Here is a 12,167-nt window from a genome sequence, read left to right as displayed (position 1 = left end):
TGCCAGCTGCTTCCCGACCTGGGAGCCGCATGGTCCACGGTGCGGCGGCTAGCAGGGAGCCTGCCAGCCCCACTGCGGCGCCACGCACACCAGACATTCAATGGCCTGACCAGAGCCACCAGGATCCCTTTGTGTGACCTGAGGGATCTAAGATTTTTTTTTAACGTTTTAATTCTTTTATGCATAGTGACGGCCCTCTTAGGGAAGTTATTAAAGATATTCAGTACCTACTGAGAAATCAAATGGAAAAAGTCTTTGCAAGTCACCTCTAAACTTTACATTACAGATGTGATGAGTGGTCAGTTCTTATCCTGGTAGTTTATTGTATTCACTATTGAATTCTACAAAATTGCTAATATTATTAGCCCAGAAAAGCAATTCTTACTATTAGCTGTATTGCAATGGTGCCTACCCTAGACCAGTGGTTTTCAAGCTGCGGGTTGCGACCCAGTACTGTAAGGCACTGGGTCCCGGTGGCTCTGGTCAGCACCGCCAACTGGGCCATTAAAAGTCCCGTTGGCGGTGCTGCCCAGTTAAGGCAGGCTTGTCCCTACCTGTTCTGACACCGTGCTGCGCCCCGGAAGTGGCCAGCAGCACGTCCAGCTTGTAGGCGGGAAGGCCATGGGGCTCCGTGTGCTGCCCCTGCCCCAAGCACAGCCTCTGCACTCCCATTGGCCAAGAACCGGCCAATGGGAGTGGTGCCTGCAGGCAAGAGCCACATGGAGCTGCTTGCGCGCCTCCGCCTAGGAGCCGGACCTGCTGCCAGCCACTTCTGGGGCACAGCGTGGTCTCCGGTGCCAGGACAGGCAGGAAGCCTGTCTTAGCACCCCCACTGTGCTGCTGACCAGGAGCCGCCCAAGGTAACCCCATGCCCCTATTCCCTGCCCTGAGCCCCTCCAAATCCAGAGCCTCCTCCTGCACCCCAAACCCCTCATCCCCAGCTCCAGCCCATAGCCTGTACCCCCGGCCCAGAGCCTTGACCCCCTCCCACACCCCAACCCCGTGCCCCAATCCTCTGCCCCAGCCCTGAGCTCCTCCCAAACCCAGAGACTCCTCCTGCACCCCAAACCCCTCATCCTCAGCCCCACCCCAGAGCCCTGACCTCAAACCCCTGCCCACACCCCAAAACCCTGCCCAGAACCCCTCCCACACCCTGAACCCCTCATTCCTGGCCCCACTCCACAGCCCTCACCCCAACCCTGTGCCCCAGCCCTGAGCCCCTCCAACACCCCAAACCTCTCATCCCCAGCTCCGCTGGGTCATGGGCATCAATTTTCTTTAACTGGGTCACCAGAAAAAAAGTTTGAAAACCATTGCCCTAGACACCCCACCCGCATTGTGCAAGCAAGCCTACACAACAAAAAGGCAGACAGTCATTGGCCCAAAGATAAATATAATTCACAGTTTATCTTTAGGAGTATGATCCTAAGAGACAGTGAGGAAAGCTTGACTTATGCACCAGCAGCTCCATCTTTGCAAGAACAGGGCCTTAGCTGTTGAAGCCAATGGGAATTAAAAGTGCAAAGCAATGCTTGAGATTGGGCCTGGTAATTCCACATACTAACAACACTCTGCTGTTCCCTTCTGTGTGGAGCTGTGGGGCATGAGTCAGGAAAATACAGCAAAATGTAGGGACATGAAGGAATAAAATAAAATTCACTAACTTTAAAAGTCTGTTTTTTCTTGCTTTTTCTTTTTCCACCTACAGCTTCCATTCTCATCCTCCTGTTCCCTGTGTTCATCAGGTGTGATCTTGTTTCTATCCTTTGTAGTTCTTTCTTTGAAAAAAACCAAGTTTTCTCTTATTCCCTAAATGCAGCCCTGGCTCTCTAATGACATAGCTACACACACAAGTTGTAACAGTTTCATATAAATTGGTTTAAAAGCCAATTCAGTCAAATCAGCACAAACCGATGTGTGGGCACATTTACATTAGTTTAAAACTAGTGATACTGGATTAGCTTGTGAGGTGCAAGCTAAACTGCTACAAGTGAAGTTTAAATCTGTTTAAGAGCAACCACGTGAAAAGTTACAGCAGTTTACCTCACTGTGTTTAACATAAGAATGCCCTACTGGGTCAGACCAAAGGTCCATCTAGCCCAGTATCCTGTCTTCGGACAGTGGCCAGTGCCAGGTGCCGCAGAGGGAATGAACAGAACAGGTAATCATCAAGTGATCCATCCCACCGCTCAATCCCAGTTTCTGGCAAAGAGAGGCTAGACACAGCACTCCTGCCCATCCTGGCTAACTGCTATTGATGGACCTATCCTCCATGAATTTATCTAGTTCTTTTTTGAACCCTGTTATGGTCTTGGCCTTCACACAACATCCTCTTGCAAGGAGTTCCACAGGTTGATTGTGCATTGTGTGAAGAAATACTTCCTTTTTTGTTTGTTTTAAACCTGCTGCTTATTAATTTCATTTGGTGAGCCCTAGTTCTGGTGTTACGAGAAGTAGTAAACAACACTTCCTTATCTACTTTCTCTACATCAGTCATGATTTTATAGACCTCAATCATACCTCCTCTTAGCCATCTCTTTTCCAAGCTAAAAAGTCTTATTAATCTCTCCTCATATGGATGCCATTCCTTACCCCTGATCATTTTTGTTGCCCTTTTCTGAACTTTTTCCAATATATCTTTTTTGTGATGGGGCAACCACAGCTGAACACAGTATTCAAAAAGTGGGCATACCATGGATTTATATAGAGGCAACATGATCTTTTCTTTCCTGTTATCTCTCCCTTTCTTAATGATTCCCAGCATTCTGTTCGCTTTTTTGACGGCCGCTGCACATTGAGCGGATATTTTCAGAGAACTCTCCACAACGACTCCAAGATCTCTTTCTTGAGTGATAACAACTAATTTAGACCCCATCATTTAATGTGTATAGTTGGGCTTAACACCATGCAACACAACATTGAGGGTACACTAGGCCTTTAAGGGGGTTGTTTCTCCCTACTCTCTTCTCTGCTAATCAAAGGACCCTTCCCCCCCTTAAAATATTTCCCCTTCAACGCTCCCGCCCCATCCCTGGGGCCTCCTGACCGCTCTCCCTCAGGGAGAGGTTATATAAACTCCACCTTTGGGGGAGAAATGGGGAAGGCTCAATATAGCTCATCCCGCTCAGGAGGCTCCTGCCCAGCTCGCTCACTCTCCCCTCACTAAGGCTCCTCATCCTCGACCCTAACTGTCCCGTGCCCCCGCCCGCTCCCTGAGCGCCAACGGCAGCGCGAGGCCAGCCCCTCCCTCTGGGGAGCTCCGCGAGCCACCCTCCCCCTGGCACCCGCCGGTCCCACCTTCCCCAGCGAGCCGAAAATGGGAAAACAGCCCCGCCCCTACTGGGCTCCAGCCACGCCTGGGGCTTCGCATAGGCTGCTCGGGTGTGTAGCCACGCCCCTCAGCCATGGTCCGCCACAACCGACGCGGCATCTCCGAGGCAGCTACCCCGCCTTCTCCCGATGAGCGGCTCAGGGGTAGATAGCCACGCCCAGTCGGAATAGACCCCGCCCCTTTGGCTGTTGGAGGCCGGAGCCGGCAAGGTGACGGCGGCCGTAAAGTACTGAAGTGTCGTGAGGGTGGCGGGTTTTTCGCTTGCTTTCTGTCCCAGCAGCCGGCCGGCGGGGGTGGGCAATGGGGTCGGTCTGTGTCGAGGAGCTGCTGGAGGATCTCAAGGTCTTCGGGGTGGGCTACGAAGAGGAGGCGGTGCCCGACAAACGTGAGGCTGGCGGCACGTGCCGCCGGGGGGGGGGGGAGGAGGAGGAGGAGGAGGGCACTGGGGGTGGGGGTGTGCGGGAGGTAGCAGGAGCCGGAACGGGGCTTGAGGGAGGAATTAGGGCGGAGGGGCTTCTGGGGCAGGTGCAGCGGGGGTTGTGGGGGCGCAGGGAGCGGACCGGTGGGGCTGTGTCCTGCGGGTTGTGAGGAGGGGGTGGGTAACAGGGCTGTGGGGTGGTGGGAGTAAGGTGATGGGGTAAATTGAAATCCTGGCGGGGAGAGGGCTTGCGGGCGGTCAGGAGGAGGGGTTTTGGGGGTATGAGGCAGAAAAGCGATGAGCGGCATAATTTGCTCTTTGGACGCTGCTTCCTTCTGCGCTTATGTCCTTTGTTGCTCCACTTCCTGTGTTTAACGTTGGGGAAGTTAGTGTTTGGGACTAGCTGCTGTTTGTATCAAGGATGCTAGCTGATAAAGTGCTCTGCCCCAGAGGCTGTGAGGTGGGCCGAAGTGCCCCTTTTGTTTGGTCTGAAAATGGCTAGGAACAACTGTGATTTGACTGTAATCTATCCTCTGCAGTGCTAAACAACTGTAGTTGTGGTGTCTGCCTATTAAAGTAAGAGAGATGACATCTGTAAATTCATCAGTGATTCAACTCTGTATAAAATATCTGTCCTCTTACAGTGGTTGAACTATGCATGACGCACAGACTGGCACAGAGTGACTTGGCTAATGAATTAGTTGCCTTCACTACAACTAAAGAAGACGGGTCTCGTCTCACTGTAGAGATTCTGAATGTCTTTGAACATGAAGTAAGAATGATGTTTAGTAAACAGCTAATAGAGGGTTGGAAGGAGGCATAGTTTGCTTTGTGTAGACTGGGGGGAAAGGTCATGTTTTGAAGAACGTATAGCTAGCACTAAATTCCTACACTCTGGTGTAAATGAGGCATGTATATACCAGCAGATCAACTTGAAACCTAGCTGGGCATTAATGAGACCTGTGCCTGCAGGCACAGCTAACGTACAACTTGCCTTGTACATGGTGCAGTTTTAGAACGTGTTGTCTAGAAACACTTTCTTTAATATAATTTTATCATAATTAAAACAAATCTACCGAGAGTGAAACAAATTCAAACCAGCTCTTGCCCTAAATATAGGTATAATTGAGTATGGTGATTTGGCTTCTTGCTGCTCTGAAGATTATTATCTTATTTTTTGTATTATAGGAACACCTAGAGGTCCCAACTAAGAACCACAGTCCTATGATGATGTGGCCTATATATGCACAGTTAGCAAGTTCCCGCTCTGAAAAGCAAACAATCTAAACAGACAAAACATTCAGAGAGTGGGAGAAAGGAAAGCTTAATATTTTGAGAAACTCCGTCACTTTTAAAGCAGGAAAAGAAACTGCTTTCTAGGTTGATATTGGATCCCCCAATCTTATACAGGTCCCTATCTATGCAATATTTTTAGCAGACAGTAGACACTTTAGCACGTTCTAAAATCACAAATTGCTTTTGGGGAAAAAAAAATTAAACTTATTTTTCAACAGAAGTCTGAGGGCTTGAGCTCATGGCTGAGAACTCCCAAATTCTAATCCAACTCTGATACTGTTTCTCTCTGTGGCCTAGGTTGATATTTCATCTCTCTCTGCCTCAGTTTCTCCATCTGTGAAATGGTGGTGAAGATTAATACCCTGGGTTGGATTAATTGGTTAACATCTCTAAAGATCTTTAGAGATGCGAAGTGCTATATAATCAAGTTATGTGTACAGCTTGAAGTAGTCTTGGACTTTCATTGTTCCTCAGGTACTCAACAAAAGAGTTACTAAAGCTCATCAAAAAAAGGACAACAGATACTCCGGAATCAAGGATATCAACACCATTCAGGGACTGTATCCTTCTCTATTTGTTTAATATCAGGACTTCTAAATAAAAAGGCAAAATAAGTCCTTTTTTAGCTGACTTTCTTGATTCAGCCTGTACTTTGGTATTGTTATATAGCATAGCTTACAAGGAATTAATTACATGTAATCTGTTACTCAAGAGAGGAAGGGTGGTTCATTCAGTGGTTAGGGTGCTAGCCTGGAACTCTGGAGACCGGTTCAATTACCTGCTATGCTGCAGACTTTCTTTGTGACCATAGGCAAGTCACTTAGTTTCTCTGTGCCTCATTTCCCTATCTGGAAATTGAGGACAATAGTACTGCCCTACCTTGCAGGTGTATGTTGCATTAAAGATTGTGAGAGTCTCCAATGCTATGATGATAGGAATCATATAAATACCTAAGAGAGTCAACTTTCTCTAGTAAAGATTTTTAATATTAATGTTCTCCTAGCATTAGGTGAAAGATAAGTAACAACTTACTCTGCAACACCAGGAGAAACTGCTAAAGAGTCAGTGCTTGTACTGGGCTCCTCTGTGCTTGACGCTGTACAAAATTTAGGAAGATACCCCAAAGAGCCTACAGTGTAATTTAAGATAACTGATATAGTTCTGCTGTGACAAAAACTATGTAGACAGCATCAGCTGGCAGTCTCCTGTGGTTATGGCAGAATTGAATTTTGAGGAGGCTTCTCCATGCATAAAAGAGCAGGATGGGAGAAAGCTGTTAACTTTAGGGTTGGAAAATGCATTCCTTTAGTGTAATGTTTCTTGTCAATATCTTAAATTGCTCCCAGAACTGCAAACTTTTCAGATACCTTAGGCATCCTAGGATACTTCCTATCCATCAATGGAATGGAATCCATCAAGAATGATTTTTTAGTGCTTGGCAAAAATCTTGTGACCTCCGTTTTACAAGAAGGGCAATAGCCCTCTAAAGATAGTTTTACCTCTATAATGTCTTTTTGTTTTTAAGCACTTTAATTGAAATTTATGGACCAGATTCTCCATTGCACTAGTGTAAATGGATGCATGTGTGTAGGGCAACATACTTCCAAGACAGAATCATAGGATTTTGCAAACGACTGAGTAAAGGTGCAGGGCAACAAATGGTCAAACCCTATATTTCAGTAGACGCTACTCTGTTCTCTTCCGTGACTAATATTTGTTAGCATTGACGTAGAGGAGGAAGAGGAGAACCTCTTAGATGCCTACACAACACCGTCAAAGGTAAGTCTATAGTGTTCTGTATGTTTCTGTTCCAAAAAGAGCTACCCAGCTCCATTCTCCTCTGAGATGTTGGAAGCTGGGTGGAATTTTAAGGCTTTGGGGCACATGTGAAAGTGTTACTGTTTGTTTGCTATTTCATCTGTCTTAATGCAAGCAAAGATTTACTTTCTTATCTGGGGTGAGCACAATTTTCTTTCTTTGGATGTGTGATTTAAATATTGTTTCCCTTTCATCAGGGTAAGGGAGGGAAGATAGATCTTGTGGCTGGGCTGGACAGTTTTCATGATTGTTGCAGGGCTATTTTTAAGGAATAAAGCCCCGGTCCAGCAATGACTTCTGCGTACTGCTTTGAATTTGGTATGGGTGCAGGGGTCCATCTGTGCAAATGTTATTGCAGGATCGGGGCCTGTGTCACTTTAAAAGTCATAGGCCTAATTCTTTGTTGCCCTACTAATCTGGTTTGGCAGCATTCTACACCAATTTTACATGGTATTGATCTAAATGACTACACAAGGTGCATTGCAGTGGAGAATAAGGCCCTCTCATGCGTCTCCTGAGGAGCAGTAGCTGAGAGAAAATGGCATATGTGTAAAACCCTCAATTGAATTTCAAAATAGTCTGGGAAAGACTGACACATCTGTTCTTCCTGTATTGTAGGGCTCTCAGAAACGGAACATAACGACACCAGAAACTCCACGGTCTAAAAGGACTTTATCCACCCGTAGCCCCCACCTGCTTTTCTCTCCAAACAGCTTCTCACCAAGGTATGGTATTATTGGTCTCCCACTTGAGTTGGCTCTTCTAGCAGCTCCCTGACTCCTCCTCACACTAACTTTGAATGTGGTTTAAATTGTGGCTGAACTTTGAAGCTAAAGCCTCAAGACATTTGAAACTAGAAACTGAATTTCCTCTTGTATAAGCAGGGGAATACCAAGCAGGAGTAGGGAAGTGGTATTACCTCTGTGTGTGGCATTAGTGAGACCATTATTGGATCACAACATCCAGTTCTGGTGTTCACATTCAAAAAAGATTTTGAAAAATTGGGAAGGGTTTAAAAAAAAAGAGCCACAATAATTATTTGCTGTCTAGAAAACATACCTTAAAGTGAGAAACTTAAGTTCAATCTCTTTATTTTACCCAAAACTCTTGGTCACAGTCCTCAAGTATGTACATGGGGAAGAGATTTTTGGATAGTAGGCAGCTCTTTAATTTAGCAGAATGAGATTCACTTACTGAAAACTGAGGCTAGACAAATTCAGGCTAGAAACAGGTGCAAATATGCAACAGTGAGAGTAATTCATTGTTGCAACAATTTAGCTATGGATGTGGTGGATTCTCCATCCCTTGAAATCCTTAAATCAAAACTAGATATTTTTTCTAACAAATATGCTGTAGCTCAAGCAGAATTTATGGGTTTGATGCAAAAATTATTGGATGAGGTTTTCTGGCTTGTACTATACAGGAGGTCAGACTAGATGATCATAATGGTCCCTTCAGGCCTTAAAATCTGTGAATCTTTCCAGCTCCTGTCTTCACAACCCTATTGGTGATGGACACAGATTATTAATAACTAGGCGGTAGCACTTAGAGGCTGCACCTAAGGTTGGGGACCCTATTGTGATAGGCACTCTACAAACATAGTGAGAGAATCCCTGCCCCAGAGAGCTACTTAGACATGACAGATGAAGGGTGAGAGAGAGAGAAACGGGCAAAGTGACTTGCCCAAGCTCACAAAGGTGGTCAGTGGCAGAATTTGGGAGTAAAACCCAGGTCTCCTGAGTCCTGGTTTGGTGCCCTAATCCACACTGCCTTCCCAGTCTCACGGTGTATGCTAATCTGATGACATGGGGGCAAAGCTAGAGTAAGTCAGGGAGCAGATCTGTCTGTCTGTTTTAACCACGTATATGGTCCCTATCACTAGTATGAAATCACCTCACAACTCCCCTGTGAGGTGAGGCAGTGCTATTATCCCCTATTTAATGATGGGGAGCTTAGGCTAAGTGACTTTCTCTCTCTCTCTCTCAAGGTCACACAGGGACTCTGTGGTGGGGCAGGAATTAAATCCATGTCTTCCCAAGTCCTAAACTGGTGCCCTACCCACTGGACAATCCTTCTTCTGAAATGACTGACCACTGTGGGACGCTATCTGATCAGAGATGTCTCTGCTTTCCCCTCCCAAAGACAGCCAACAGAGACAAAGATCTACCACTACTGGGTTTGGGTGGGCAGAAACTACTGACAGGTTAGAGTACTGCTATCTAAGAGACACCCAGAGTATAGCAGGAAAGACTTCAACAAGCTGCTGGCCCAGGACAGTTTCTGGGAATCCTGATACTTGCACATGCCTATGGATAGTAGGAAAGGCACAGGTGAAAAGAGAAACTTGCTACCAGTGCCTCAACCACTTAGCCATTGAAGAGCCCGCTGAGTTACGGTTTGTGTTGAAGCTTTTTTCTTTGTAAGCATTAGTGACAATAATCCCATCACCTGGTTAAATTCCAATTTGGGTACCTATATTCTTGCCTGCTTAAAACTCCCCCTGCAGTTTCATGTGGATACAAGATTATTCTTGTTCTAAACCATTGTATTGTATTGTTATGCTGTGTTAAACAGCTGCCACATCCCACCCAAAAGGTGGCTAAATTTCTGTGGCAGAAGAAGTCGTCTCTATATCTAAGCCATTAGATATCCGAATAAATCCATGTTACAGAAGGCTTGGTCTAACTTGTACTAGATTTGTTACTTTTAAAGTCAAATGAGATCAAGTCACTTTTCACAATTCCTTTTCTTCCCTCCATGCAGTGCTACTCCCTCTCAGAAGTATGGCTCCCGGAGCAACCGAGGTGAGGTGGTAACCTCATTTGGCTCTGTGCAGGGCACATCCTGGAGTGGAAAAGGAGGCCACGGATCAAGTGTGAAGCTCTTTGGTCCACCAGAACAGTCGCTAACCAAGAGTTACAAATTCATGTTCCAAAAGTTTCATGACATCCGGGAAGGTACCTTAAAGATTTTTTGTATGTAAGAACCCCTAAAGACTTATGGTACCTTACGCTTCGGCTCTTAACATCTTTACTAACTAGAGAAGCCAGAAGCTTCTTCCCAATGAAAACTCTATGTTCTGGTGAACATTGTGAAGGCTGCTGTGAGCACATCAGGCCTATGTCCTAGTCCCTCCACTGGCTCCCAGTTAGCTTCCGATGCCAGTCTGAGCAAAGCAATTAATGGGTCAACCCCCAGTGAGATCAAATAGCAAATTTTGCTCTATTAACCGCCATGACAGCTGTCTTCCTCTGGGACAGTACAGACTACAAAGCACAAGATGAAGAATGTGAGAACTGGGGCAGTGCATTTTTGGATAAGGAGATCCAGCTATGGAGCAAACTTCTCGAGGGGATCAGGCGAGTCTGGGCCCTGACCACATTTAGAAAATGCTGCAAAACCTTCTTTGCAAAACCCTTTCCGCCATAAGAATAGCATGCAAAAAACTGACACCCCTTTGTACCCAAACCCCAACCAACAGACCAAAAAAAAAAAAAAAAAACCACCCCCCACACACAATTGAGACCTTGAAAAGGGAGCAGTGCCATGAAGTCTGCTATAAACTTCACTTTTGCGTTTAATTTTTGTGTGGAAGGAGCTCTGATACTACAGTGATTGACTGACTGAAAATCAGGTCTTGTATTTGGAGGTGCTGGCCATCTACAGCTTCCACTGAATTCAGGATGTGGGAACTCAGCATCACTGAAAATCAAGCCAATAATTTAGTGAGACACAAGAGATTTGGTTTGCCCCTATAAATAGGAATTCCAAAACTGGTTCAGGGCAGCATTTTGTTTAGGACACAAGATATTGAACAGTGCTAGGTGCTTCTGTGGAAGCTGCAAGAAACTTGAGGTGGTCAGTTATGGAATAACCTGCCCATAGGGCAGGTTGGAAGTTGGCTCAAGCTTTGAAGCAAGTGGGTTTATTTTCCTTCTTCTCTCCCCCGCCCCCACTCTGCCCCAACCCTCTTTAATGGAACTGTGGATAGTCTTGTCCATATAAATGCTGAATCCTACTAAATTCTTGTAGCTGTATTTCCACTGACTGACTGACTGTAGCTCACGAAAGCTTATGCTCAAATAAATTTGTTCGTCTCTAAGGTGCCACAAGTACTCCTTTTCTTTTTGCGGATACAGACTAACATGGCTGCTATTCTGAAACCTATTTATTTTATGTGTGTTTTAAATTTGCTGCCTTCCAATTTCATTGATTGCCTCTTTGCTTTTGTTATGAGAGAGGGTAATTAGGAGCCCCCCGATTAACATTTTCTATACTGTTCAACATGTTCATATGGAATGATCCAGGTACTTCATACTATTCAAAGATGGCATTTGACCTCCAGTTATAGTAGGCAATTAAGTTTGCCTTTCCTGATCTCAGGAAGTCACTATCCATGAGTACAGCTGTTCCCTTGCTGGTTAGGCAGAGTACTTTCTTCTGCTTTAGAGTAGTATCAGACATTGGTGACTACTGGGGTATATGGAGATAGGGGCGTTATGGATCCTCGGACTTGGGAGACCTGGGTGCAATTCCCTGCTCTGCCATGGACTTCCTGTGTGATCTTAGGTAAATCATTTAGTCTCTCTGTGCCTCGGTTCCCCATCTATAAAATGGGGATAACAGCACTTCCCTACCTTACATGGGGTAATGTGAGGATGTATATGTTAAAGATTTGGGAGACACTTGGGTTCCCTCGTGGTGGTGGGGGGCAGATAAGTACCTTGGATCCTGAAAGAGAAACTCTATTTTAAATTGGCTCCTGACTTCATGTTCTGTCTGCTTGTTTCTGCAGAAATCAGAAATGTTCTTACACTGTTTTATGATTTTAGTACTGTCCTGGAAGATAGAAGAACTCGGGGATGCACTGAAGAAACATTACAAGATCGAGGAGTTCACTTCTGTGTTAGTCCCTGCACAGGTAAGCACTGCATCTCAGGAGCTTTTTCATAAGTGGGTGTGTTTGCAAGTCTCTTCTGTTGTTATTTCTTTGTCTGTCACTACATTGCCTTGGCAGTGATTTTTCCATTAAATATTGCAGGATATATAGAAGTTGCACCTTTGAGACTGTTGGTCAATAGCATGTTGTGTAGTTACTCTCTCCTTCCTTATTCTCAAGGAAACTTATAAGAATAGAAGTCTTGCCAGACTGGATCAGACCGGGGTCTGCGTAGCCCGATATCCTGTCTCTGACAGTGGCCAATACCAGATGCTTTAGAGGAAGGTATAAGAAACATCAAAGAGGACAACAATGGAATTACTCCTATCGGGGACCTTCCACCTGCCTGTTATTTATGCACTGGC

At 45.6% G+C, this 12,167-nt stretch overlaps 1 protein-coding gene across 3 annotated transcripts in view; it reads left to right on the top strand.

Annotated features, from left to right (window-relative positions):
* The first annotated feature begins 3,562 nt into the window (after positions 1-3,562).
* Positions 3,563-12,167, top strand: part of POLA2 (DNA polymerase alpha 2, accessory subunit) — a 44,015-nt gene continuing 35,410 nt past the window's right edge. For all 3 annotated transcript variants that reach the window (XM_074957942.1, XM_074957944.1, XM_074957943.1), the window contains exons 1-7: positions 3,563-3,716; positions 4,394-4,521; positions 5,520-5,605; positions 6,767-6,824; positions 7,482-7,588; positions 9,627-9,820; positions 11,696-11,784. In XM_074957942.1, the coding sequence (XP_074814043.1) occupies positions 3,632-3,716; positions 4,394-4,521; positions 5,520-5,605; positions 6,767-6,824; positions 7,482-7,588; positions 9,627-9,820; positions 11,696-11,784 (747 nt within the window). In that variant the 5' untranslated portion in view covers positions 3,563-3,631. The remainder of the gene's footprint in view (positions 3,717-4,393; positions 4,522-5,519; positions 5,606-6,766; positions 6,825-7,481; positions 7,589-9,626; positions 9,821-11,695; positions 11,785-12,167) is intronic.

This window comes from Natator depressus, chromosome 7, assembly GCF_965152275.1.
Source record: "Natator depressus isolate rNatDep1 chromosome 7, rNatDep2.hap1, whole genome shotgun sequence".
NCBI lineage: Eukaryota > Metazoa > Chordata > Testudines > Cheloniidae > Natator > Natator depressus.
The sequence above is the reverse complement of the archived record's forward strand: the minus strand, read 5'-3'. Positions and strand labels throughout refer to the sequence as shown.